We start from the raw sequence: 27,116 nt of genomic DNA on the forward strand, positions 1-27,116 counted from the left end.
CAATCCGATGCTCGTCGGCAAGAGTACCGTGGTCGCGTGGATGTCCTTCTTTACCGTTTCGTTGTCGCCAGTGCCGTTCTACTACCGTCGCCCCCGTTATCAGGACCATCGCAACGCTGGTCCCGTAACGGTGCCACAGGCGACGCCATCGCTCGCATCGAACCAAGCTTTGAACAGGCTGTGCAGTGTCCAGTGCAAAAGGACGACGAAATAAGGGAACACTCTAGGTTCGTTTTTTTTTGCGGTAATGCTGGTGAAGCTGGGTCGATTTAATTGACCTCGGGTACGATAGTATGCTGCTTTGCTGGCAGTTTCCAACAGTGCTGTAGTCTTCTGTGCTGTAGAGCAAGTTTACTAATATGATTACATTGGAAGGGCTTTTATGTGGCGTCGCTGCTTTATCCTACATCGGTCGCGAATGCGTGTGTCTTGTGCGAATATTGTATCGCAGTATTTAGCACGGTGAAAAAGGAAGCTGTTCCCAGTTTGGGTTACAAAAACATCCTCCAAGATCATCAATTGCTGGTGTTCCAAAACTGGATATGATTTGGTACCAGCTCCCATAAGCCACACGTCTTTGATCAGAGACACACGGAACGCCTTGAGGGTGGAATTTGTTCCATTCCTTCCTTAGGGATGAGACGGTGTGTAAATGTGCTCGTGTACTCGAAAAACCCTTCTCGAACCGAAACGTTCCCAGCTTCTTCTCCGCCATCTCCTGCACACACCTAGATATAGGTGTGTGAGAGCAAATGGAAAACTAAATGTCGCCGTACCTTGCGTTCAAACGTTTGCCAATATTTAAAGACACTTCAAAGGTGATAAAGGGTGAGGCAGTGTTTTGCCTCTCGGTTCTAGGTTTATTATTAAATTGTGTTTCTTTTTGTATTTTTTCGTTTGAACGCACTACCAAGTGAGCAAAGTTATCTAATGTCTTCGTTAGTTTCAGCTTCTCCTCAAAGTTGTACAAATGGTTGGAGAGTGTAATTGAATTCCGGTGTCATGTGTGTCATCCGAGTCTGGATCGCCGATCCGACTCCATGCCAAGGGCGAATGCGACGATGCGATCTTTGTGTGAATATCCAACAGTGTACCTATACATAGTTGTGTGTTTGAGTGTGTGTGTATTTTATACTACAAGCGATAATAACGTGTGCATGTTTGTGTGAAGGTGCGTTAGACGTTTGGTGGGTGTGTAACATCAGTAAGGAGCGATTTCTCACCTGATGATGTGTCCACAGGACGGGAGCCGTCAGAGCAGGGATTGTAGGATTTGATTGAGCAGATTGAGCAAGCAGAGGGCTAGCTGTTATGTTAACAATTGGATTGAGAGTTTTAAAGTGATTAAAAATGCCTTTCATGTCATTGGTATGCTCGTGGGAGTGCGTTTTATTATCTTACCTTTTTTTGTAAACTGATAGTTTCATAAAAACATTTTTCTAAAGGTGATTTTGTTTTTTTAATTAAAAAAGCACATAACTCCTCAGCATGTTTTCCAGAAAAAAAGGAATAAAAAAATGTACAAACCAAGACGAAGGCAGACAATCGGGATTTTCCCAGATAATTTCCGCCACTTGCACCGTTACCGTTGCTCAAAAACAAAGGAAAAGGAAATGGAAAATACCAACACTTGGAAAAAAAGCGAGTGAACCGAAGAAGGAAAAAAATGGATTCGGTTACACAATCACTTTTTCCCACCCGCAATCGCTGCTCGAACACGGACGCACCAGATGGTGTTGGTTCGTTGCCACGCGCCGGAGAGCGCCGGGGAGAAAGCGCCCGAAAGCATCCCAGCGAAAGCTTTCAGCGTTCGGGCGTGAGTGAGCGAGACCTGCAAAACGAGTTTTACATTATTTAACCCGTCCCTTCAACTTCAACTAAACAGAAATGGTGAAACGGGCTGCAGTGCCTTTAACCGTTTATGTTTCAAGAAGAAAGAAAAATACGATGGCTCGAAAGCAAGTGCTCGATCGTATCGGGCAGAGCGCGGGTGCATCGTTAATCGTCGTTGCCCTTTTCGGACTTTTCGCACGAACGGGGATGGGGAAGGAATGCTTCTGGCTGACAAAAATTTGATTAATTGCTGCGAGCACTTTCGGTCCAAACACGGAGGGGGGAAAGTGACTATTAATCGACTCGAATTGTAGGCAGTAATGATAAAATTCCATCGACACATCAGTGGAAATGGGGACCAGCTAAAGTACTGTTTTATGGAGCAGATATGCTGTAATCTTAAAGCGGGCTTATTGAACTCCCTCCTTGCCCAATGCGCTTGTTATAAATTGTACTTTAAGTCGCCTGTAAGTAGCTTTAGATTATTTATCTGTTAGTAGCCAACGTCAGAGTAAATAAAAACATGAAATAACTTCTCTTGTAAACGATGGTGACTGGTTTTCTGCCACAAAGGACCAACGTTCCGTTTTGGACTTTCTCCTTCGGGCGTTACTAACATTACACTGGACCGTGTGCCGACTTTTTCTTTGATCTGGTCGTTAATTCTTGGGATAAAACATGAGACTTCCTGCATTCTTAAGGGCCTTTTTCTTTTCCTCATTGTAGTATGGTATGATTGAATTTTTTTACTTGTTTTTAAATACTTGCTAGATGCTCTTTTGGAGTACGTGTCTGTGTGGATTAGTACCTTCTTTTTCATGTTCATGAGTTTCGTTTGTTTGTGAGTTTTTGATTGAGTGATTGAGGTGATAGAAAATTGAGCCAAGAAAGCGATATTATTATTTCATTAGATAATAGATTGACAAACAGTTAAACAGGAAATTTTACCAGTTTTAAAAAACAAATCTCTTTCAGTAGTGCAATCCAGCTAGACCTTATCATATTTGCTGTGAAATTAATTGAAATAATTAAAAAAGTGTATTTCTTATCCATTATTATTTATCTTTCCCCCACTTTAAACACTTACGAGAGGTGTCCAGTCAGAGAGGAGCGGTGTTGCTAGCAATCCAAAAAAGGCACATCACATTGAAAGCTCAACGAAGCAGAAAAAAAATCAAAACATATTTCTAAATAATTTCAATTCACCGTTTTGCACGTTTGCACAATTGCATGCTTAACAAAAAAATCGGCATTTGATGGACGGCTAAAGGCACACAATAAAGGGAAAAATCAATACCTCACCTCGAGCCCGAACATCCTTCCGGGGCGTAAATGGAACAGTACCGAAACCGGAGAAAGCGACCAGCAATGGAAACGTGCAAACAACAACAAAAAAATGTAGAAGGACACAGTGTAAAGCGTATGTAATGAAGGTTGGCAAAAACACGGTGCACAATGCATCGAGCGCATCGAACGAAAACACAACAAACAACGGCCTGCCGTTGCAATGCCGTACGCTAAACGCACAGGAGCCGTTCATGGCGATGGGTTTGACAGGTTCGTTGATAAGGCCAGCTTCACCAGGAAGTATCAACAAACGCGTCCACGGTCGGCCGTACGCCGTCCCAGGCAGGCAGCCATTACTCGGTGGGTGTGATTGTACCAGGGCGATTATGTGCCCTTTAGTGTTAGCGAGCACATGGACGGGAAAAGCAAGTCGACTGGCAATTTCTGCGTAAAGGATTTTAACAAAAAAGTGCAATATTCGTCATCATTTGAAGGAAATTTGCATTAGCTTTCGGATCTATTTTTGCTAATGAATAAGGTTTGTTTATCTTACTCAGTTTAAAAATTAACTGAGAAAATTGGATTTACTGTAATGTTTCGAATTCCGGACACTTTAGGCTTTTTTGGCATGTAATAATTTCATACTAATTCAAGTTTAATCGGTCATACCCCAGCTGCCAATAATTTTATTTGAAACATTGCAAAACTCATTAATGTTCCGAGCTCATGATTTGATGTATGTTCCAGACAGCTATGAAATTTCGTCAATAATCTCCACTTTCACACACGCATTGCACATTTGTTTGTTTTTGACTTATTTTGTCAGTCATCCTCCTGGAACTACAGGACAACGGGGTTTGGATGCGGATTTTCACTTGTATTCGTAGATGCATTGAACCAAAGTACTGCTGCGCGATTCGAAGATCTTCCCCGTAGGCCATCTAGGCATTGGGCAAATTTATCTTCAAATCGTTGTTTTATTGTTATCAATGCATCCCTGTTCTTGTTATTATCACTGCCTAAAACATATTTTTGTACAATTAATCACAATCATATTCAGATAAATAATCTTGCTTCAAATACCGGACAGTATTGAAAACGTGTTTTAATGAAACTCAGAGAATAAAATGTTGATTGCGTTGATAGCTACTTCTACAGTGGATTCCGATGTACTTCAAATGCATCTGGATCAGATATATAGGAATTATCGAAAAAACTACACTAGCATCAGTTTTTATCAAAACTGCTATAAATGCCTCCGGACGGTGAACTGACCGACAGAAAATATTAATCAGATCAGACATATTTTGAATTGGTACATCATGGCAATTATGCAAAATTAAAAATCGGTATTGCTAGGGACAAGATATCAACAAATTCAATAAAAAACATTATGCGTGTCCGGAGTTGGAAGCTGTCCTTCATTTGAATCATTGAATAAAGAAAAGCGGGCGTGTCGTAAGCAATCTGCAAAAAGTGCATTGGAAAAATGCATTAAACTTGATATTAAGGCTGGAGTAAGGCACCTAACATTACAGCCCACTAATCTTGCAATAGGAGCACGCATCTTTAATGTACCATTTAATGTCATTCTATTTTCGGATTCATTTCAATGCAAAATTGAGTCACATTGTGTCACGTAATGAACTGATAATTATAGCTTTAACCAGAAATAAACCATCAAAATTTGCAAAACATATGCAGCGGCCCCAGTACGAGGACCAAACCAACACCAAACATAAATAACTCCCAACGCTTATCCCGTTGCGATGCAACCTCATTCTGTCACTGTTGGGAAAAGGGTGAAGCACACACAAAAACACACACAAAAACACACACACACACACACACACACACACACACACACACACACACACACACACACACACACACACACACACACACACAAACACACACTCAGAGCTTCTCGAAATTCAGATCAACATAATCTAATCATCGGACCGAAACTTTTGGCCTCCGGTTGGCACTTTTCTAATGCGCTTTTAATTGCAGCAGCGCTGCAGCCGCCTGGAAGCTACGATCAGTACGATCTGATTCTGTCAAATGTCGGGTTGACACAATTATGGAAAAGGCGAGGGAGTATGGGATCGGAAGTAGTACCCTGGGCGAGTTGATACGGTGCCACCAGTGCAATTATCATATGAGCAGCTGGGTCGGTGCAATGTTCTCCGCTAATTTGCGATTGATGGATATGGATGAAGCCCAGTGCAATGCTAATAAGCTTTTCATATGGATTGAAATCAGATCGATCATAGTTGGTGGCTAATTGGAAGCGGCTGGATTTAGTTATTGTTTCGAATGATCCTATCGTTTGTTAAGATGTTTAAAATTTAATGTTCAAATCATTAAACAAACATAGATAACATGATATTATTATTTTTTCACTGTATTCCTATAAAATGATAAAATTTTGATTGTTAATACACGTAAAATTGAATGATATCCGTTGTTATTTTTTTATTAGCTTGTGTATTTGTCGTAAAGCTATGTAAAAAACATCGTGGAAATCTTCTCCTTTGTACGTAAACACATCTCAAACACAACTTTTTATAATATGTAACACTAATATGAAGGGGCGGTATCTTGGTACTGTCGTCAACTTATACAACTCAATAACATTCCCGTGATGGGTTCAAGTCTCATAATAACCACCGCCCCGTAGCAAGGACTTGACTATTTGCGCTGCGTTGTACTGAATAAGTCTTGCAAGCCTATATAGGCCGGCATGTCCGCGTAGGAAACTGAGAACTGAAATGCAAAATCTTCCGTTATGTTCATACTATTTCATTCCATACCATCAGTCAAACCTCTTAAAGGCATCACTAGTGAAGAATATCCCAACTGGAATTGAAGGTAAATTTATTTGCCAGCAGCGACGTCTGCAGTTAAAGCACCTGAGGCTCTACAGAGATCCGTCTAATGGTAGAACGTTGATTAAAAATGTATACCCCCTACTGCGGTCATTGTGACAAATGGAACTACCTTCAGTGCCGGAAGGAGGTGATTTCTTTTGCTGCAGCTTTGCTGACTGTACGTGAAATTTTAAATTTATCCAACACTTTTACTTAGTAGAGGATCTATGGTGCATCCTACCGCCAAAGGATATACACATTTTATATGAAACTTGTCGCTTTATGTGAAACTTGTATAGCTGTGACAACTTTGCCATAATGTGCCTTGGTTTAGATCGAACAACTAGCTTCAACTGGCGTCGACTAGCTAGGCGTATTATAATAACTGTTGACAGCCCGAGAGCAAAGCTCACCACAAAGAGATAGTAAAACCACACAAGAGGTCGCAAAATCCTTTCCAACGCTGTCCTACTTTCCATTGTTTCTTTAAAAAAAGAAATTATACTTGATAATAAGGTTGCAGTTTATACTTCCTCGCATACACGGAGGCCCACCCAGACCCAGGCAGCCCAAGCGCTCGTATAAACTCCCAAACGGGCCAACAGTTCCATCTTTTGCTGTTCCCTTCTACCACAAAATATCCTAGCAAAACAATGGATTATTCATGCAGTGTGTTGAATGTGGGTGTGTGCGTTTATCCAATGCAGTCGTCAAGACATGGCTGAAATCGCACCAGAGTTGGCGGGCGATAAATCGTACAGATGAAAGCAAATCCCACGAGCCTGCCGTTCGGAGAAAAGGATAGAACAGTTTAAAAGTGGAATCGACGGAAAAGGAAATACAGTAACAGACTGTAAGTGGGAAACACACACACACACACATCAAGAAGTAAGCGAGTATGTGTGTGTGAGAGATAGAGAACCCAAGTAAAAAAAAGAGTTAATAAAAAGGGGCCAAACGGAAGTGCCACCAATTGTGGTCCGGAAGAGCCACTATCGACGGTGTGCTTCAAGTTTGCTGTAGGTCTGTAACTTCATGGCAGAGTGCTTTCATCGCAGCGGCTTCTTGGCGCGCTCTTCCATACAGAGGTTGTGTGCGTGTGTGTGTGTTTTGGCGAGCGTGCGAACATGTGGGTGGATCGTTTGTGGAAGCGTGCAAACACACAGTGTCCAGCTTTACGTGTTTTGGTGCGCCTTTCGCGTTGGACCGAGGGCCGATGCCAAAACGGCCCCGTGGAAGAAACATAAAATCAATATAATAATCGTAAAAGAAACGAGGCTATACATCACGGCTTGACCACATCATATCGTTTGTTTGTAGGGGAGAAAAAGAAGGAGAAGAACAAAGGGGAGTTGGGTGATATTTGTGGGTTTGTTCATGTCGTTTTGTTTTGTGTTTTTAGTTTTGCCCGACCGCTAAAGTGCATTCGTTGGACGTTGAAAAGTTAGTGAGTTCAAGCGATTCAGGCACAGGAGAGAAGAGCGCTTAAGTCAATCGATTGCTCGAAAGTTGTGCTTTGTAGGGTTTAAAGTTTGGTTTCATAATCTTACTCGATACAGCAATCCATTTATCGCAATCTCCTTTGAAACATATAACCAAATAGTTACTCATACATTAAAGGTACACCACAAACGGCGAGCTAAGCACAAAAAGTCTATTAGCGAACAATTACCCTACTGCGTAGGGTTGAAGGAAGAAAAAAGAAAACAACAACACACGACGCCTGCACAAAAACACGAAAGGACACCTTCCGACTCGGCGAATCCGATTACGGTGAACAAAAAGCGAGGCTTTGGTCCGCAAGTCGACGGTAGAAAATCTCCCGAGGCAACAACGGCCAACCCCAGTGCCCGCCCAGGAGCGGATCATTAATGAAATCAAACCTAAATTGTACGTTAATTAGCTGTCCGATGGGGCGACGGGCCGTTGTCGTAGTGTGTCTGTCACCGTCCAGCATCGAGGCCAATATTAGCTACCCGAGAGCGATACTCGTTCTCTTTCTCGCCCTTAGCTGCTCGGTCTTGGGGCTCCACGAGTTTGGCAAGGACGAAACGGGTGCAATTTTTGCCCCCTTCCAGCAACAAATCATCGTGAGCGACCAGGCGTCCGCTTTCGGTATGGGCGCGTTTTGTTGTTGTGGTTGTTGGTGTGTGTTCTATACACGAAGCGCGCAGATTGCTGTGGCGTGGTAACATTGGTTGTCTAATTTCGCCCTCACCAATACACACAAATGCTGTGCCATCCGTTGGGACTGGTTACTACGATCGCAACAAAAGAAGGTCTTTTAAACACCGTCGAAGTTTGAACGTCCAACTGAAAAGCTTGTTTGCTCAGAAATGCATTCGCGTATGCATATGTGTGTGTGTGTGTGTGTGTGTGTATGCGTGTTTGAATAATATTTCTATTTTGCGTATTTTTGGTGCCATTTTCCAGCTAGTGCTAAGCGAATGAAAAGGATGTAAAAGCGATTACTCTAACACTGCTAACACGCCATCTTATAATCTATTCCTTTGCAGGCCGCAGCGACCACACAGCCAAGATACGAGCGGACGAGCGACCGAGCCAGATACGCGAACCTCGGAAGCAAAAGCTTTCCCGTGCTGAGAGCGAGAGCGACGAGAAAAAGAGAGTAACAAAAGCGTACACAAAACAAGTGTGTGTGTGTGAGAGAGAGAGTGAGTGTGAGCGGGAGATAGAGTTTGATTGTGTTTGTGTGCAATAAATTCGCCTACGCCCCCTCGCCCTAACTAAAGAGCTTCTCCCAACAATCTGACAACGTGTCTGACAGGTTGTGGGTGAATAGTGGTGTTAGTGTATGTGTACGCGAGCCCAACCGTGTATACAACAGTGTGAGCCTTGATAGTTCGACTCCAAACGATCGCCCTTCGGGAGAACGCGACCGGAGTCGGAAAAGTGGTGCGTGTGCCAGTGCTAGGCGGCGAGGGCGTGCAAAACATCAGGCGCCGTCCTTCCCAACGTCGAAAGATGATGTTTTATGGCTAGAGAAGCGAAGAGAGAGAGAGAGAGGGAGAGCGAGAGAAAGAGCGTGTGAGCAACACAAAAAAAGAAATCAGTGCATTTATTTATGTTAAAGAAAAAGCTCTCCATATGTATTTGTCGTGTGTTCTGGTGTGAGCGCGCTGTGTAGTGTGTGCATTCAGATCAAGCGGTTCCAACTCAGTGGGCACGTGTGCCTGTATGTGTGTGTGTTAGTGTGTACGTGTGTAAGTGTGTGTAATTAAGGCAGCGATTGATAGTTCAAAATCACTGGTCTACGACACCGTTACATCGAGATGATGAGTTAAGCCCGGCTCAGGAAGGGAGTCGTCTAGTTGTTTTACTTGTTCCGCTGCTTCCGTCTGCTTTTGTGCCCTTTCTGCTGGGTGCTGCTTGGTGTGAGCACGTGCCCGTTTGCTGGACCGTGTGGGGGAGGCGGCAGAAGAGTAAGCGAACGTCCGGTTCCCGGTAGAGAAAGAGCCCGCACACTCGGCACACGCGGCTAGCTGGCGGCACCGGCTGCCATCAACTCCATCCCTTCCTCGAGCACCCGGGGCCAGCACCACCAAGAGCAACACGGCTTGTCCTTGAGGGGGATGTTGTGGATCGTAGGCATACTACTTCCACTGGCAGCAGCAGCAGCAGCGGGTGTACTAGCGGATGCCGAAGCAGCAGCAGCAGCACCCTCCTCACCATCGTCCTTGAGCACCACCGAGTCATCGCCGTCGTCGTCGCTGTTGTCCAACACCGCGCCAGCGGACACCGGTGCCTGGTGTACCGTGATCCAGCAGCAGCCGCAGCCCCTGTACCTGCCCGTCCACCGACCACCGTCCGGTCAGCAAACCGCCCGCGCCACCCGTGCATGCCGGTGCGACCACCATGAGGAGCGATAGTTCGGAACTGCTGCTCGAGCAACAGGCCGAAGAGCTACGGAAGAAGAAGCTGCTCGAGCTAGCGGCGGCGAAGAAGGCGAAAAATGGGCCACCGCCCAAGCGGTCGCTGCGCGAGAACGCCTCCTTCTACACGACGTCCGGGCTTGCCTTCCTGTCGGTGACGGCCGGCGCCTCCCTCCTCTTTCTGGTGCCGCTGTACGTCGATCCGGCCATCTCGACGCTGGTCGGCGACTTTGTCGAGCGGCCGACGATGTGCGTGACGACGCGCCGCGAGGACATGACCGGCCTGTTCAACTGCTCGTGGAGCTCGTGCCGGGAGGGCTGCACCTCGGACGTGTTCAAGTGCACGCACATCTACGTGACGTTCATAGACGATCTGAACTTTACCTTCCCGTTCAACGCGACGCCGGCGGAGCTGTTCAACCTGACCGACATCGAGCGGTCGGAGGAGGCGATCCTGCTGGTCAACATCAAGGGCTGCGGCTACCCGCCCGCGGTCAAGTGCAAAAACTTCACCGACCTGTACGGCTTCGAGGGGGCCGTCTTTCCCTGCTACTACTCGAAGCAGAACAAGACGGTCGTGATGACGGCGTACAACCGCGAGGACCAGGTCAACACGATCATCCACTTCTTCGTGGTGCCGTTCATCGTGACCGTCGTCTCGTCCGTGTTTCTCTGCATCATGCACTGTGATTGTAGGTGTAAGAAGGAGCGCCGGCGGCACCGCCACCGGCATCGTCGGCCTAGGATAGAGAATCTCAGGTGAGCAGCAAAGTATGGGAGCGGTGGGTGGTGGTGTCGGTTGGTCGTGCGAGGGTGCGGGGGGAATGAAATTTAATTAAGCCGGCCACGCAATGCTAACACCGTCGCGGCATGGGCGAAATTTTACTGTGCGTCACGCCAAGCCGGTTGAAGCCGGTTTAATGCAATTTAGAAGGCTGTGCCTGTGTTGTGGCGAAAATTATTATTTGTCGAAAGGCTCACCACAAAAAGGGGAAACGAGGGTGGTGAGTGGAGCGGAGAGGGGGAAGAGGAGAAGGCATTCAAATTTGTTCAACAGGCAGACGAATTAACTGCTTTGTTTGAATTTTGCCGCGGCTTTAGTGTGAAAGAGAGTGCATTTACTGTGGTTTTGGAGGTATATTCGTGCTATGGAAGCTTTGGTTGTTACATTTATACTACATCACAAACATTTTTTCATCTTTTTTGCGCTACATACTATGTGCAGGCATAGTAAAAATCGTAATTATTAAAATATAAATAATTAAATGGTATCTAAATCTTCACGATGAAATATAGCCAGTAGCGTGTTAGCAGTCTCTGTTTAATAATGCTTTAAACTTTTAAAAAAATTGCCTAAAATGTAGAAAATGTAATGAAAAAAATTGTTTCGTTCGTCTGATGTGTCTCATGTTCGTAACTGATTTAATTGCCGTATTAGCTCACCACTTCGGTCAGCGCTAGACTGCTCGTGCTGTGGCGTTTCGCAGTATTTTTCGGCTCCCCTTGTTTTGTTTCTTTTTTGACGCGCCGTGTACAATTTCCTTCCCCAGCTTGCCTTTGTTTAAAAGCGTCACGTAGCGAAAATTAAACAGGAAATAGTGTGGCTTCCTGGTGCTTTGTCACATCGCTAACGGTGCTGTAGGTTATGGGTTTTGTTTTTTTTTTGGCGTTTGGTATTCTTTTGTGTTTGTTTTTACTCGGTTTGGTTTCGCTGGTTACCACAGTTGATTTGGAAGAACCGGTGAATGTTTTATATTCGATGCGGAACTGTTGGTTTGCAATTTATAGCAGTTCGTTAGGTTCGCGGCGGGAAAAGAGAGTTTAGTGCAACTTGGAAACGAAGAACGTATTTTATTGGTCCCTACGGACCGGAGTAGAGGCTGTTGTGTTGCGGCTCTCATAAATTTAACGTTTAATATGGATCTGGCATACTTCAGCTGGACAACCAGTTGCTTCTAACTGTTATTTGTCACTGCTCACCTTACTGTTGGAAAAGGTATTCCTTCCTCTCTTTTACGAAATGACTAAGACTACGGCATGGGGACATGTATTTTAATTAATTACATCAGCTGTTAGCAATAACAGCAAAGAGGTTCATAACATGATTGCCGTGTAATATGTTTAATTTACGTAATCGTTATTTATGCGCATCATCGTGTTTTGACAAATTCAAATTAGGTTTTGATATTAGTGATTTTTTCATCTTTTCGAGGCTGCTTATATTTAAAGAAGTGCATATTATCTTGCTTCTCTTGTGTTACTATTAATGTTTGTATCTGAACCTGATTATCAGTAACTGCCTTGTAATCGTAATCGTTGTTAGACCATTTTTTGAGCATATTATCAAAAAAAGGTAAACTTTGTGATAGAGAGATAATGAACGTTATGATCTGTTATATTGATTTATTACTGTTATATTGATAGAGAGATAATGAACGTTATGATCTGTTATATTGATTTATTACTCTTTTTTGCTTTCTTTTTTATTTAAATGTAGTTTCTTCCTCTACTACTTACGCTGAAATTGTACACAACACTTCTTTTAATTATATTTTTGCTACAAGAACACCTTCATACTGCGTTCAAATAGAAATGCGTGTAAAAAGATAAAAAAATGATCGGTTCTAGTGTCGAGCATATTTGAATATTAGCATGTAAAATATGTTGTACAAAACGGTCTAAGTATTTCGATTTGAGATGTTCATGCAAAATCATGCAAAAAAGTGCCCCTATTTTGTTAAAATCAAATCAACACTTCCAACATTGTCTTTGAGTCAGTTGTTAAAATATTTTCAATGAATCCAAAGGTCTTTCAAATATGCTTTATAGATGTAGTTGCAAAAAGAGTGTTTTTTTTAATGAAATTATTGTTATACAATTATGAAGTTGAGTAATGGCATAAATGGATCCTTTGTAAAACTGCACTGAACTATCTAACAGATAAGCTCACAATCATACCTTAGCCTTTTTCTTGTCAGCAGCAACGGTGATGTGTAAACTTTTCCATTCGCTCCTTGCACCGTAAGAGACGGCTGCATATGCTAATACGATTCCTTACTCCACTTATACACCAAAAATCGTTCGAATTAACTTTAACCTTTTCTACCATACCGCCTGGGGTGCTGCTAGCTGGCTGCCTCCAATTACGAGATCAAAATCGGACCGCTTTCTATTAACTTTCGTTCGACGCATGAAGCTAGTGCTAAAAATAAAACAAAAAAGGAACCACAAAGTTAGACGCTTGTGTTACGTGTAGGATGGCGTGGCCATGTTCAATGCTGCCGGTTGGGTATGAAATATGAATCACGTTGTAGGGTATGTGCGATCAGCAACAACACACCTGCATGGGATTTGGGAACACTTTTCGATTCACCACCAAACAAAGCACGCGTCAGTGTTAGTATGTGCGGTGTGAGGATTAATTATTTTTCAACAAGTTCCTTAAATGCTTTCGAAAAGTTAACTTGTGCCCTTTGAAATTGTTTCGACCTTCGCCCAGTACCGACGGAGTGCATCTGCGAGCTGCTCTGCATAGCAAACGTGTTGTATTGGGGCACCACGTGTGTGAGCTTACGTGTTAGTAGGTGGAACCTTCATTATTCTGAGTGCTTCCCTCGGGAATGTGTTACAACGTCGATTTTTCATCGATTATTAGCAAACGGAAAGTCCTCTCGCAAAGGCGGGGATTTTGCATCTTTTAGCATTTCAAAGCACCTGCAGTGAAGAAAACGAAACTGCAATCCTGAATTGCACTCCATCCGTCCTCTGCATTGCTCTGGAGAGCTTTCACTCCACGCGGGCTGCACTTGACCCTAAATCCTAGGCGCAAACACACTCACAAACTTATACACAAATTTTAGCTTTTTACCTTGCCACCGGTCGACATGCTGGGTGATTTCCCGACTTGACAAACGTTCGATTGACTTCACTGTATACGAATACAGCGCGAAAGAAGGGTGGATGGAAATCAGAAACGAAAACTCCTTCCAAATTCGTTGACAAAGCAGCGGTAAAATGCAGGTACGAGGAGTGGATTGAACCTGGAATGTTCGCTCGCTTTTTGCTTCCGTGTTTTGCCGTGGTTTAGTTGGTGACGATTGTGTGTGTGTGTGTTGGTGTGCATGCCTCACGATTCTGTCCCACCTTGTCCCATTCGCATTCGTGCCATGTGGGTCGATGCTTTTCGGGGTGGAAAGGTTAACCCTGTGCTGTGCCGGTGGCGGCTGTCGAAAAGTGGATGACAATCGCGTGACAGTGCCCTATAACCGCACCAAATGAACAGCCGGCCCATGCAATGCTGGTGGATTATTTGTTATTTCATTATGGTTAATAGGGCGGTGGCGGTAAGCACCACTCGGTCAGTGCGGTTTACCGCTCTCAGCTGGAAGGTCGTTCGAGTTGTTGTCGGGGGGGTTGTTTTTTTTTAATTTTTGACAAGGATGAGGACATTTCTGCCCACCGTGGCCTTCACATCTGCCTTCCTTTCACAACTGCATACCCTCACACATACACACTACACGTCCTTAAAGCACAGTCGACCGCCAGAGTGTATGTTTTATGTTGTGCTTTTTTCACCCCAAACCCTACTGTTGGCACCGAGCCGCAGTTCCAAAATTTGATGTTGCTTAGCTGTGGCCACCAACACACATATACACCTTTTTTGCTGCCGTGCATAATGAGGAACCTCGCTGAAGTGGTGCTTGCACGAGCACGAGACCATAATTCCCATTCCCGAATGCTACAACTGGCCTGGAGTGGTTTACTGTTTCATTGCTGGGCTTCTTGTGACCTTCGCACAAAGAGATGAAGTTGTTCATTTTGTCACCAGCTATCCTGCAGCCTGCAACGCTACAACTCCTTCCCGTTTGTTGTCTGCGAGACGTGTTGGCGGGCAAACAGAGGCAGAAAAACACGTGGGCCTGAATAATGGAGCACTCACTCACTCACTTGAGCAGGTGACGCTGCTGCATGGGTCGCCTGATGAGTTCCAGGGGGAGTACAACAATCGTTTGCGATACGAACGTGTAACTTGTTCGGTGGCTACAACAGAGTGCGCAATTGTGGTAGGCCTACAACGAGTGCTGCGAGCGGAGGGATGCGGGTGGTAAATTATCCGATCCGTAGCTCGGAATGGTGCTTGAATTTGATTCAAAAGGTTGGGCCGAAGAGTGATAAAACATATCATTAAAAGGAACCGGGCGGTTTAATGATGTTGGGTTTAGTTCGGGACTCTTGGCGTCCCTGTGGCACATATATCAAACGGGGAATAAGCAAACTACGATAAGAATAGAAAGTCATTTAAGTTGCTTTTTGAATCACAGCGAGTTTTTGAATCCCGTGATCTGTGATAGTTCGCACCCTTTCTCAACTCTTGGTATGAGGCCATGATGTGTTATAAAAACAACAAAATCAAAGTGTCTTTACCAGGGTGTTTGGTAAAGTTGCGCAAATCATTATATTTGATGTTTTGCTTTTTATGAAAATATGCAGTCACCTGCAAGCTTAAGAACAAACGTCCAAACACGTAGTACAATTTCTAGAAAGCACGATGAAAACCTATAAGCAATTAAACTCACAATCATGTTTGAATCCTAAACAAATGTCATATATGCAAAATTAATTCACACTTATACAATAAAGTTTACTAACCTTTTTAAAATAATATCGTTCCTTCGTGCTTTTATTAATCTGTTGAAGCTGGTTTGCGTTAAAATTTGAATTTTTATCCACCAATGAAAAGCCGCGTACGTGCTGATGTCCCTTTATTGCAAGGCAAACTCTGTACTTCCCGAACCACCGATTAGCAAAGGGGCAAACATTTTGTTCACGTACGCGCGTGCTGCAAGCAACAGCCAGCAACACTTTCGGTGAAAGTAATGTCCCTTAGATCAGTGCTCTCCAACCTTTTCAGGATCACGGCTTTTCATATATGTCTGCCGCGGCCTACATATATTGAGACTTTGTTTTTCGAAGCTTCATAATTAAATATGTTTAATTCTTATTCTAGACATGGCTGTTGAAAATGTTAATATTAATTGTGGAGAAAAAAAGTACAATATATGGTAACAAGTTTTTCTTTGCAAAAAAACAATTCTTTCGAGGGCCACGTCTGCGCCACGGACCACAGGTTGGAGACCTCTGCCTTAGATGAGCGAGCCAAGGCACGTACCGGATGGCGTAATGTGCAGGACAGCAGTGGACACGAAAATTACTTGAGTAATGGTCAAAATACATCAATTTGGTTGATGCTCAGCCTCTGTGCTTAATATTTACACTCACTGATGCAATGTTGCTCGAGCTCGAGCGGACGACCGGCAGCAGAACGCAGAAATTTGCTAAACATTGAGTGTTAAATCATAAAATATTAGCTCTCATCAGTCGGATCGATGGATGTGCTTGGGTCGTTGATGTTGTTGCTTTATTCGTTGATAGGGCAAGGCTTTTTCGCTTATTGCGCGTTGTTCTTTCTTTCCTTATTCCACGTTCGGGCGTTCCACGTAAAATCTATCGCCATTCATATCGAACACTTTAACGTGGTAAAGACTTCATTAGAAATTCTCTACCAGTACGCCGGCATTGCTATTGCCCTACTTGAGGAGAAAGTATAATGTATGTGTGTATGTGTGTGTGTGTTGTGAGATACAGTGAAACGAAAATGGAGCGGAAGGAACCATCATGATGATTATGTTGGTGTTCATGTTCACGTACTGAGGTTTCGAAGGAAAATCCCTAGGAAAACCTCTGCTTCCACTGCCCCTGACGATGATGGTGATGATGATGGTGAAGATGATGCGAATGGTTCAATAACGGTGTTCGTTTTTAAGAGTCTGCGAAGAAGCCCAGGATCTCATAGTACCACAAGCAAGTAGACCGTTTTCGGATGGGAAGGTGAAAGATGAAGAAAAATGGTTGGATGCAAATAATGCGCGCTGTGGCGGAGGCGGCGGACGGTGGAAAAGTGGACAGATAACGCGAGAAGGAAACTCGGCTTGGGAGAGAACGGAAAAAAGACAACGTTAGCATTTTGGCGGCGTTTAGGTGAAAGGAGGGACATTTGATAAGTTCCTTTTTTCGAAATTAATCTCCCGACCGTACGCTGGGAATGTGAGCATTAACGATGGTTGATAGTAAGGGTGATAAATTCGGCCATTGCGGTTGATGTTGCTTTGGCTTCGTATTGCGGTAAATAGAATGCCATAAAAAGATGAGCTTTTTCTCCAACAAATAGAACGTGTTAAACGGCAAAACTGTTTTTGATTTTTTAAATAGAAAAGCAACCAATTGCATGTAAGACCTTCACTAAGTTGAGAAAATGTGAAAATGGTTCATTTATTTACCTTTTGTACAGTGAGTTCAAAAAGTATTCGTCTTGCTTAATATTTCACACAAAAAGGCGAATTATGGCTGCAATGGGCATCAGCCGGTAAAAGTAATGACGAGGATTGATAAAGGGACCATCAGTATACACGTTTTGCTAAAATAATAAGCAGGAAAATATTGCAAATGGCAATCAAATATGTAAAAATCTTTTTTTTAAAGTCGTTTGACGGACACTTAAAAACTGTTTGTCTACCTATCTGTTGAATCATTTACGCTGGCCAAGCGGTTTATTGGCCAACATATCAAATTAAGGCTAAGAATCAGCGCATTTAGCGATGGCCAATACGTTCAGGCACCTCTTCGCCACTTCGGTTATCATTTTGTTGACGGGTTATTTTGCAATTCATTCTATCTGGATGGTTTGATGGTTTGAACGAGTGAATTGTTCCGAATGTTTTGTTTGAATAATACCATCCGCAGATAATGGTCAAATCCGGTAAGAAGCATCACACAATACAGGAATTAATTTCAAATAAGACTCAATTAACAGATTGAAACAAGTTTAATAAGTCGAGGTCGTACGGCCCTCGTTTAGTAGAGCGAAAACAACCTAGTGGGATGTCGCAGCAAAGTCACGTGTAACGGTAGCACCCTGAAGCATCATTATAATAGGGCTAAGTAAGGACAGATGTGCTAGAAAAATGATTCAAAATAATAGGAAAAGAGATTGGGAAATATATTATTACATGTTTTAAGTATTTTGTGTCCCAATTCTGCAAAATTCTGGGAGTCTGTCAAAAGGCTTTAGTTACATGTCAAAAGACCTACATGCTTTAATTGTTATTGAAATATTTTAATGCTTTTAGCAAAACGTGTCTATTGATGGTCTCTTTGACAAATCACATCATTACTTTTCCCGACTCATGCATATAGCGGCCATAATTCGCCTTTTTCTGTAAAATATTCAACTAGACGAATACTTTTTGAACGCATTGGATAAAGTTATTTCATCAAAAACATTGATGAACAAAAACAAATCGCCTGAATACGCCTCGAGCAATTGCTGCTCAAACAAGGTGTCGCGAATAATGAGTAATGAAGGTTAAACATCAAAGACATTGAATGTAATGCCTGTACAGGAAATCCTGGTTTAGAATCTATCCAACAAAGCAAATAAACGAAAAAAAAACAACAGTTTGAAAACCACACAAAACCCAAATTGAGATGAAAGTGATGAATAAAATGCTGAATAAGAAATAAAGGTAGGATTCGGTAACACCAGGAAAAAAAACAATTTCAGCTGATAGAACGCTGAAAGAAAATGTTGGAAAGCTTTCATCCCAGCAAAACGGTAAAAGGAAGCATACCTCAAGTGTCTTTGTTTGCGGCTGAAAAACATCATAAAAACACAAACATAATTCCACTCCAGCGAAAGCACACGAACAAAGCGCATGTTTCATTTCTATCGAAAAAAAACAAGGTGAAACGCGTATTTCGCATCATTTGATGGGACAAATTTGCATTCCAAATGCAAAGCGGTAGGAGAAGAGTATTCCTCGTACCTTTCCCGCTAACCGTTTGGTGGTGTGGCTCAACGATGGACCGTATCACCGAAAAGAACTAGGAATCACACAGCACACACACATTTACACGCAAATCGCACCCCGCCAACATACCTCGTAGGCAGGGAGCCGTAACCAACAATGACAAAGATTTTGCGACGTATTTCTTTATTAAAAACATATTTTCATTGGCACGCCCCAAATCAAGAACAACTTCATTTTTGGGTGGACATTTTCGGGGGTGAAAGATGGCAGGAAAGGAATGAAGGTTTATGATGTATCGCACGGCATCCGTGGATTATGTAGCAATCCCGAAACACACACACACACTCTCACCAAACAACACATGCAAATGGAAAGCCAGCTACCAGCGACTGAAAACAGTCCGTACCACAATACCGGAAAGCTTCGAAGTGGAAATCATAAAACACGTGCCTTTAGTACGATTTAATGGCAGATGGCATGCGAAGGGGCTATTCGGCAGATTCACATCGCCGCTGATGGGGGTCGAACGTGACGAACCATTTTTGGAGGGGGGGGGGTGAGATGGATCGCGAACGGCGTGGTCGCCCTTTCCACAACAGCGATGCAGTCACACCAATTTTACGGGGGGAAACTCCCATTGTTCTGCATATTGTATTGCATACAGTGGAGAGTAGGTCCTCGTCCATTTTACCGAAATTGGCCCACATCACCATGGCCATTTGTTTTCTTCTTATTTTTCTCCCATTGCGAAGTTATAGGGAACGAGTCCCAAAAATGTGATGATGCTCGTGCGCTTACTGAGTTACATTTGCTTGAATCACTTCCCAGCTAGACTTGCTTGGAAGACCATTTGTACTAACCATCTGATTTTCGTTTTCCCTTTTTCTATCCGTTTGTGCTTTCCACAGTGATTCATCAATATCGACACGAGTGGACATGCTGACACCGGCGATCGAAGTGTACAAGCCGCCACTCTGACACAAGGACGACACCCTCGAGAGCAACCTCGGCAACCCGTCGACCAGTAGCGACCTATGACGAGGCATCCTTTCGTGTCCGCCACCATCATGCTGCGACGTTCCACACCGTTCCCTCCGATCGCGCCAACGGCCCATCCACCTGCTGCTGGCCGTTCTCGCCCTACTCGCCGGAACTGTCGTCCCGCTCCCATCAATGCACACGCCGTGGTCGTGGCTGTTGCCGCTGGTATTGCCGCTCGCTGGCAGCAACAGCAGCAGTGGCACTGCTTCCGGCCCCCAGTCGTACGCTTCCCGCTGCTCCTCATTCGTATACGAGCCCATCGTCATCGTCAACGTCGGTCACGATCGCCAGCCGGCTGAATGGTGCGGAACCGCGCCAACACACGGCACTGGTGGGCAGGTTGGATCATAGCGTTGGCTGCATGGCTGAAAGGTAGGTGTAGTCTGGCGGGAGTGATCCAATTCAACCGCAAAAGGGCAACTCGTGCGCTCGTTCGATGGATGGACAAGGAATAAGAGAAACCGCCATCGCTGGCCGATGGTAAAGGGTAGTGAGCCGAGCTCAACTGTACATACCGTTTCGCATTGAAAAATAAAAAACAAATCAAACGCACTCACAAATAAACATTCGGCATCACCATCAGTTCACAGGCGAGTCAACTGCGGTACGTCTTGTGTTGTTTCAGTCCTGTACGTACGAATACCGGAGCACCAGTTTGCCAGTTTACTCCTTCTGACGACGTCAGAAATGCTTCCCCAATGTCAGGCCCCTTGCCAACCACGTGATCGGCAGTGAAGCTGAAGGCACAGAGTAACGATAATAAATATGAGCCCGTCGCACAGCGTGGCATGGATATTTCCTAACCCTCCCTGCTGCACTACTGCCGCATGGTTAGGAGTAGCGGGTTTTCTTTTACATCCTTTTTGATTTTATTTTGTTGTTGAGCCTTTCGCTTGCTGAGAGAAAACGTGACCTTTTTTTTTTTGTTTGCTCTCGTACCCCGTATTTTCGTCGGCCGATTGACCGATCACGAACGTCTGGTCGTGTATCGGCGACTAGTGCAAAACCCTTCGCCTTACATTAGGGATCGTTTTCTTAGACAAGCACTTAGAAAATAGAATGAAAAAAATAGAAGAACAAAACGTACACATGAAAAGACCGGCTGCTCCTAGAAGCGAAGGATGTAGTTTTGCTTCTTAGACCCACTTCATCTACCCTCACAATCCTGTTGAAGCCTTTCTTCTACTGCTGTTGTGTTGTTCTTTTCTCTTTTCTTCTTTGACCTGTTCGACCCATCCTTACAGGCACGAGCTCACGTTCGTTACTCGGATAATTTGCAGTTCCAAAACCGCCGTTTTGCTGTGGGGCGTCCACGGACGTGCACCATATTGGAAGTAGCCACTTTAGATAGGCCGATAAGTATCCGCAAATGGTGCAAATCGTGAAGACCATATGGCAAATATCAACCCAAACAGATGGGTGAAGAAAATGGGTGGCAAGGTGTGAGCAAGGTACTACACAGAACGGACACCCATTTGGTCAGTTTTCGGGTAGGAGCACTGAAAAAAGGAAGCACACACTAACGGACGAATGCATGTGTTTAGCGCGGAAAAAGGCTTGCAAACCTGTACTTGAGAGGTTTTTTTTGTTCTTTGTTGCTTTGCTAAAGCCATGTTATTTGTCCTTTTTGTTGCAGTTAGCCCGGCGTTCGCATGCAGGAACGGGGTTTAAAAGGGAGTAAGCGTGGGAGCAATTGTTTGAAGCTGTCGGATCGTTCGGCAAACAACCACAACGCGAGTTAAGAGCAACCATTTTCAGCTCGTTTCATAAAATCAAACGCATCAAGCAAGGGCTTCGCACGACGTGCGAAATTGACCAAGACACAAAGAAGTATCGGGCGCAGCATAGGTGGCCGTTATATAATGGATAAGCGATCAACATTTGTGCGTGATAACAACACCAGTTTACACAATAGAGGCAAAAAGAGGCGAGCGTACATGGCGAGTGAGCGGTGACAAATAGGAATATTAAAGCAACATAAAAGCAGCAGCAGCACACACACACATACACGCGATAAGGATTAGCGAAAGAATCTCTTTAGGGTGTCAAATTATGCACGAAACATTCAAAGCAAAATGTATGTAAAATCTAATGCGAAGTAGAAATGTGAATGCTAAGCAGAACGAAAAAATAGAAACGCTAAAAGATAACACAAATAACATAACAACAAAAACGATAAGCAAATACTAGAAGGCGTAACGAACGTTGTGGCGTATTTCCTTAACCATTTTGGGGCGAGAGGCGAGCAAAACAAACCAAAAGAAAACATCAAAAGAAACCCAGTCACGGAAGCGAGACGCCATAGAGCGTCATTACTATTAAGAAAGGGCGCGTAGCGTTAAAATAAGTAAGCAAACTAGCTAAGAAGTAGCTATACAGTAGCAAAAGCAACAAACCGATAATGTAAGTAGGTATGGGTGTAAGTGTTTATAACCAATGAATGCATAGTGAAGAGGAAGCAGGCAAGTAAAATGATACAGTTACAGTCCAACTCATACACGGCAGTTTATTTTATTGTTGCTTTCATGAGAGTAATGAAGGTGTGTTTAGAGTCTTGTTACAATGGAAAAGGAAAGTATAGGGCCAGATAAAAACAAAATCTGACGTTAGATAAGAAAATATACTTTTTTTTTATAATTTGGTCTAGTCATGTTTTTTTACGTTGCTTGAATACATTTTTGCTAAAACGTTACGTTGCGTTACGTTTTTCGGAAAGTGTGTTATGCATTACTGTTATACTGAATATTCATAATTGTTAGTACATTTATTCCGAAGCATTGAAAATGTTGGAACGACATTGCACTTATAAGTGATAAATCTAATTATTGCTCAAATTATTTCCTTTTTTCTGGTTAAAGCCTTTCATATTTTAACGCCCTAAGCTTACAAAAAGAACTAACAAAAGAAAGAATCACACGAGCGGTGGCCATACTATTTGTTAATTACTTCAGCTGTAACTATACGATTTTGCGACCAACCTTACACAACACTGTTTCGTACGATGTTGAGCCGCATGTCAATGAGAAACAGGCACTACACTATCTTACCATCGCATGGATCGATCGATCGATCGATCGATGTAACGCTCAAGCCAGGAAAAGCTTTTTTGTTCGACGGTAAGGTCGGTGACCGAATCTTTATTAAAGATTCAACAGTGGAATACCCACGGAGCTCATATTTTATAGATCCCGATTCGGTTTGCTAATAACTGTTTTGTTGCGCTCATTTGTCATTTGTTTGTCTTTCGTCGTGCTTGTGCTTTCATTCAAGTTGCTGCTGTTCTGTTCAGTCATTTGGATTTGCTTACAATAAATTCCTTTTGTTTCATATCCTATTCTCTATCAGGGCTTTATAAAAGTGTTTTGTTTCTCCTAATTGTTCTAAAGAATCCAGCTCAATAAAGAGCAAGCTCTGTATCCAATCATTCTGCTTCAGCCCTTCTGAATGCTTCTTTCGAAAACAATACGCCCGTACTAGGCCCGTTGAAGTTCCGGCTCGCAGTTCCGAAGTAATTAGAGCCAATTTGTCAACAGCCACTTCACCCCACCCCTTGCTTTTCACTCTCGTCGCACGCACACAGAAGGGTTCAATGGCCACCCTTCATTGCTCCGTGACAGCGTGGCTTGTTTTGCTCAAACACTGTATTGTTTTGTTGATAAACATGCTTTTACCATCAACGATGGTGCCGAATACTTTCTGATGATTTTCTAATCAGATAACCGTTGGTATGCTTCTGGCGTGCCCTGAAGCGGAACATCAATAATGATCGGTTGCGTACTGCCAGTACCACCGGCTGTGCTTGCCAAATCGCAAAGGCAACAGATTGTTACGGTGTTCTCATTCTTCATTCACAGCGATGGATGGACTGGTCCGGGTGGCAACGGACGGCATGATGATTGAGTGAAACAAAGGGAACCCATCTGTAGCGCAATTCGCCCGTAGTAATGAGCTTTGCTTTCATAATTGTATTATATCGTTTGTCTTTCTTTATCGTTACGGATTTACTTGGCCACATTATTTTCCAATTTCAGGCTATTAATTGGACAACACAAAAATGCTTTACATTGTAAATTTAATAAAAATAATGAATCGTATTTTTTTTAGTTTGTCATTACATTTCTTTCCTTTTCGTAATTAAATAATGGTTTGGTTCAGATAAACTCTCATCTCACCACAAACCAAAAATCCCTTACAGCTTGCCTGTTTGCGTTACAAATACATTGGGGTGGCAAAAAACAAACACACACATACACACGCGCCGTTGTTTAATGGCTCCACAAGGATACGATATGATTCTACATTTTATGCGTTTGCATGATACGGATCGTGTCGGTTCGTATCCAGGCCTTGTTTGACGGCTATACGGTCGAGTTTATTTGCCCCCCGAGAGCAAACGCACGTCGAGCCGGTCGGTCGAGCGATGTAAGTGGCGGACACAAATCGTTGTCGTTTTAAATCAGTTTAAAAATAATTTTCTACTGTCACATTGGGACGAACGATAAGCTTTGCGTAATCTGCAGCCAACGAACACGGAATGCGTTTAGAATGGATGAAGCTAACTACTATTTTTAATTGGGCTCCGGAGATGGTGTTTTTTCGTTGTTGGTTCTGATTCAAACCTACCGCAAAAGTTACAGTGGCGAACGAACGTTGGTTAGAGTAGAGCAAGGAGCAATGAGGGGCTTTATTTGAATTCTATTTTTTTCTTTGTTTTTTTAAAATATATACCCTTTTCTGTGACAACTAAAAACAAACAAACATAATTTGTGCATGACAATATACAAAGTAAAACAAAAGAAAATATCTAGGTGTATAAAAGTTAAGGAAAACACAAACAAATGAAGAAATAAATCCTAAACCAAATAAGGCGGCAAACAAAACGATACACACAAATCTACTCACACTTATGGAAGAAAATCCAACCAAAGCGAAATGCCCAGACACGTGTGTGAGTTTTCGCTTTTTTGTAGGATTGTGAAAAAAACGGCACAGGCTGGGGGAAAGTTTTGATACGGCAACGGCAGCAATGTTAGCAGTCTGTGGGAAATGGTAAAGTTACGAGGTCATTAAAGCATCGAACACATACAACCATGTCAAAGTCATGTCCTAATTGTGCTAATTGTGCCCGGCTACCCATACATTCCGCATGCTGGTCATATTTCGGACCGAACCACGTGACCCGATGGAGGCGCCTGATGATTTGTAAGCAGTATCGATTGATTCGTTCTATTTCGTTTCGTACTGTGCGGGTGTGTTTTTGTTTGTTATATATTTGATTTGTTTTCGTTTGTTATATACATAAAGCTACAAAAGGTTTCAGCAACAAATAATTTCATAATGCTTGAGATGCGTATTGTACGGTGAGATGCTATTTTTATGATTTTACTCTTATAAGATATAATACGCTTAGCTAACAATCATGCAGTGCAAAATAATTTGCCAACAGTTAATTTAGTAATATGTTTTCTGATCTAAAGCTAACTCTCTTCGCCTTGTAAATCTCTTTATAAGCATCTTCTGAGACCAACCAGTTGATGTATACTAATATGTCGTTCTATGAATACAAAACAAACTAAGAATGAAATTTAATACTACATGTGGGAAAAAGAGTTTACGTTAAATTCCCATACGTTTGCTTCCATCTTCCTTTCCCAATACCGGCAACAATGATTCACAATTGTCTCCATGCTAGTACCACCCCGTCGTCACCACCGTGTCAATCATGTTGCGTGAAGAGAACTTCCGACAGTGCATGCTAGTCTTAAGTGAAAATTGCACTAAAAAGAGCAGCATTTCAGCGTGCTTAGTAGCACGGAAACGGCATGTCTACCGTCGTCTACTGAATACCCTCCACTATTAAGTCCATTCGACCCGTTCGTATTAAAGACCCTTAAATCAACACACACACATATCCACACATACCAACTGTCCTAGTGTGGTTCGCCAGTTTTTCTTGCTTCGCCAACCGGAAGCTATTTCAAAAAGCGGGAGTTGGCGGCGGGGCTGCCGCACACGGACCTGTAACGGGTCAGCTGCACGAACGAGTTGCGAATGTGAAAAGTTCGCAAGTCAATTCGTTGAAAAGAACCCATTCGGGTTGAGCTAGCGAAGGCCCCACACACACAGACACACACAGAAGAGAAAAGATTGTGGTGACATTTCTGTGCGGACTAATGTCGACAAACGGGCGGCTTATGGGCTGCTTGCTAAAAGCCTTGTGATAGTCAGGAGTTGGCCATACCGAAAGAAAAACAACGAGCAGAAGAAGCAATGCACATTTGTAGGAATTGGACGAGCAAACAAAAACTGAAAAAGGGCTTGCAAGAAAATAAAACCACATCACCATCTACTGATTTCCTGTTTTTGCTTGCCGAGAAGAATATGGTTTGTTTATGCGAATGAGTTCCGTCCCGGAGCAGAGCTCGTCTGCGTGTCTCCGACGCATGGGACGGGCTGTGTGTGTGTGCCTTTCTTTATGGAAGTAGCAAAATCCATAAAGCCGGAACGGCCACACAACACCGAAAGGCGGGAGTTTCACGATTGAATTGAGATGGAATTCTGTGAAGAAAATTAGGTCACTTGCCAAAAAAAACAGGACCATTTACATACATACCAACGCTGGGCTGTTTCGAATCGGGGTGCATTAAAGACACATTTGTATCAAAAACTTCGGACGCTTCTAAAAAGCCACACACTGCCAACGACTGCTCTACGGCTGGTCGTCGTGAGGTACGGTTTGGTCGGTTGCGTGTTTGGACTTTGTTTCATGGCGGACACGCTCCGAACGCTCCGAGCAGTATCCCTGTGTTTAAGTAATTTTTAACCTTGTTAAACTTTTTAAACCACAAACATCCTGCCGTAGCTCTCTGGCCACACAATTTCCTCGCCTTCTCTCTCCATCTCTCTCTCTCTATCTCTCTCTCCCTCCCATATTTCACCTTCATCTCACTCTACGACATATTTCACCTTCCTTCGCCTGTCGGTCGGTTGGTTGGAATTGTTTATGATGGAAGTTTGTTGCTGTTTTGTTTTGCCTGTTTCCGATTCTCTGCTCTGCTTTTAATTTGATGACTTCTGCATTCTGGTCGAACGCTGAAACGCTGGAATAAATTATTCGACCATCATATGCTGGTCAAGTCCCAACGAACTCATGCCCCAGGAACGATTTATTGACTGTGCGCGGGCGGTGCGGTTAAGCGCTTTGGGGTTGTTTTGGGGGGAGGAACTTTTTTTGAATTGTTTCTGCCACTGCTGTAAGGGATGAACGGATATGGCTGAAAGATGTGTTAAAGTATAAAAAATGTACCAGACTGGCAATCCGC

At 43.4% G+C, this 27,116-nt stretch overlaps 1 protein-coding gene across 1 annotated transcript; it reads left to right on the forward strand.

Annotated features, from left to right (window-relative positions):
• Positions 1 to 27,116, forward strand: LOC120896406 (protein tipE). The gene is made up of 3 exons (XM_040300484.1): positions 1 to 227; positions 8,510 to 10,645; positions 19,662 to 27,116. The coding sequence occupies exons 2-3, from the start codon at positions 9,870 to 9,872 to the stop codon at positions 19,729 to 19,731; spliced, it is 846 nt and encodes a 281-aa protein (XP_040156418.1). The 5' UTR covers positions 1 to 227; positions 8,510 to 9,869; the 3' UTR covers positions 19,732 to 27,116.

The sequence above is a fragment of the Anopheles arabiensis genome, chromosome 2, assembly GCF_016920715.1.
Source record: "Anopheles arabiensis isolate DONGOLA chromosome 2, AaraD3, whole genome shotgun sequence".
Lineage (NCBI taxonomy): Eukaryota > Metazoa > Arthropoda > Insecta > Diptera > Culicidae > Anopheles > Anopheles arabiensis.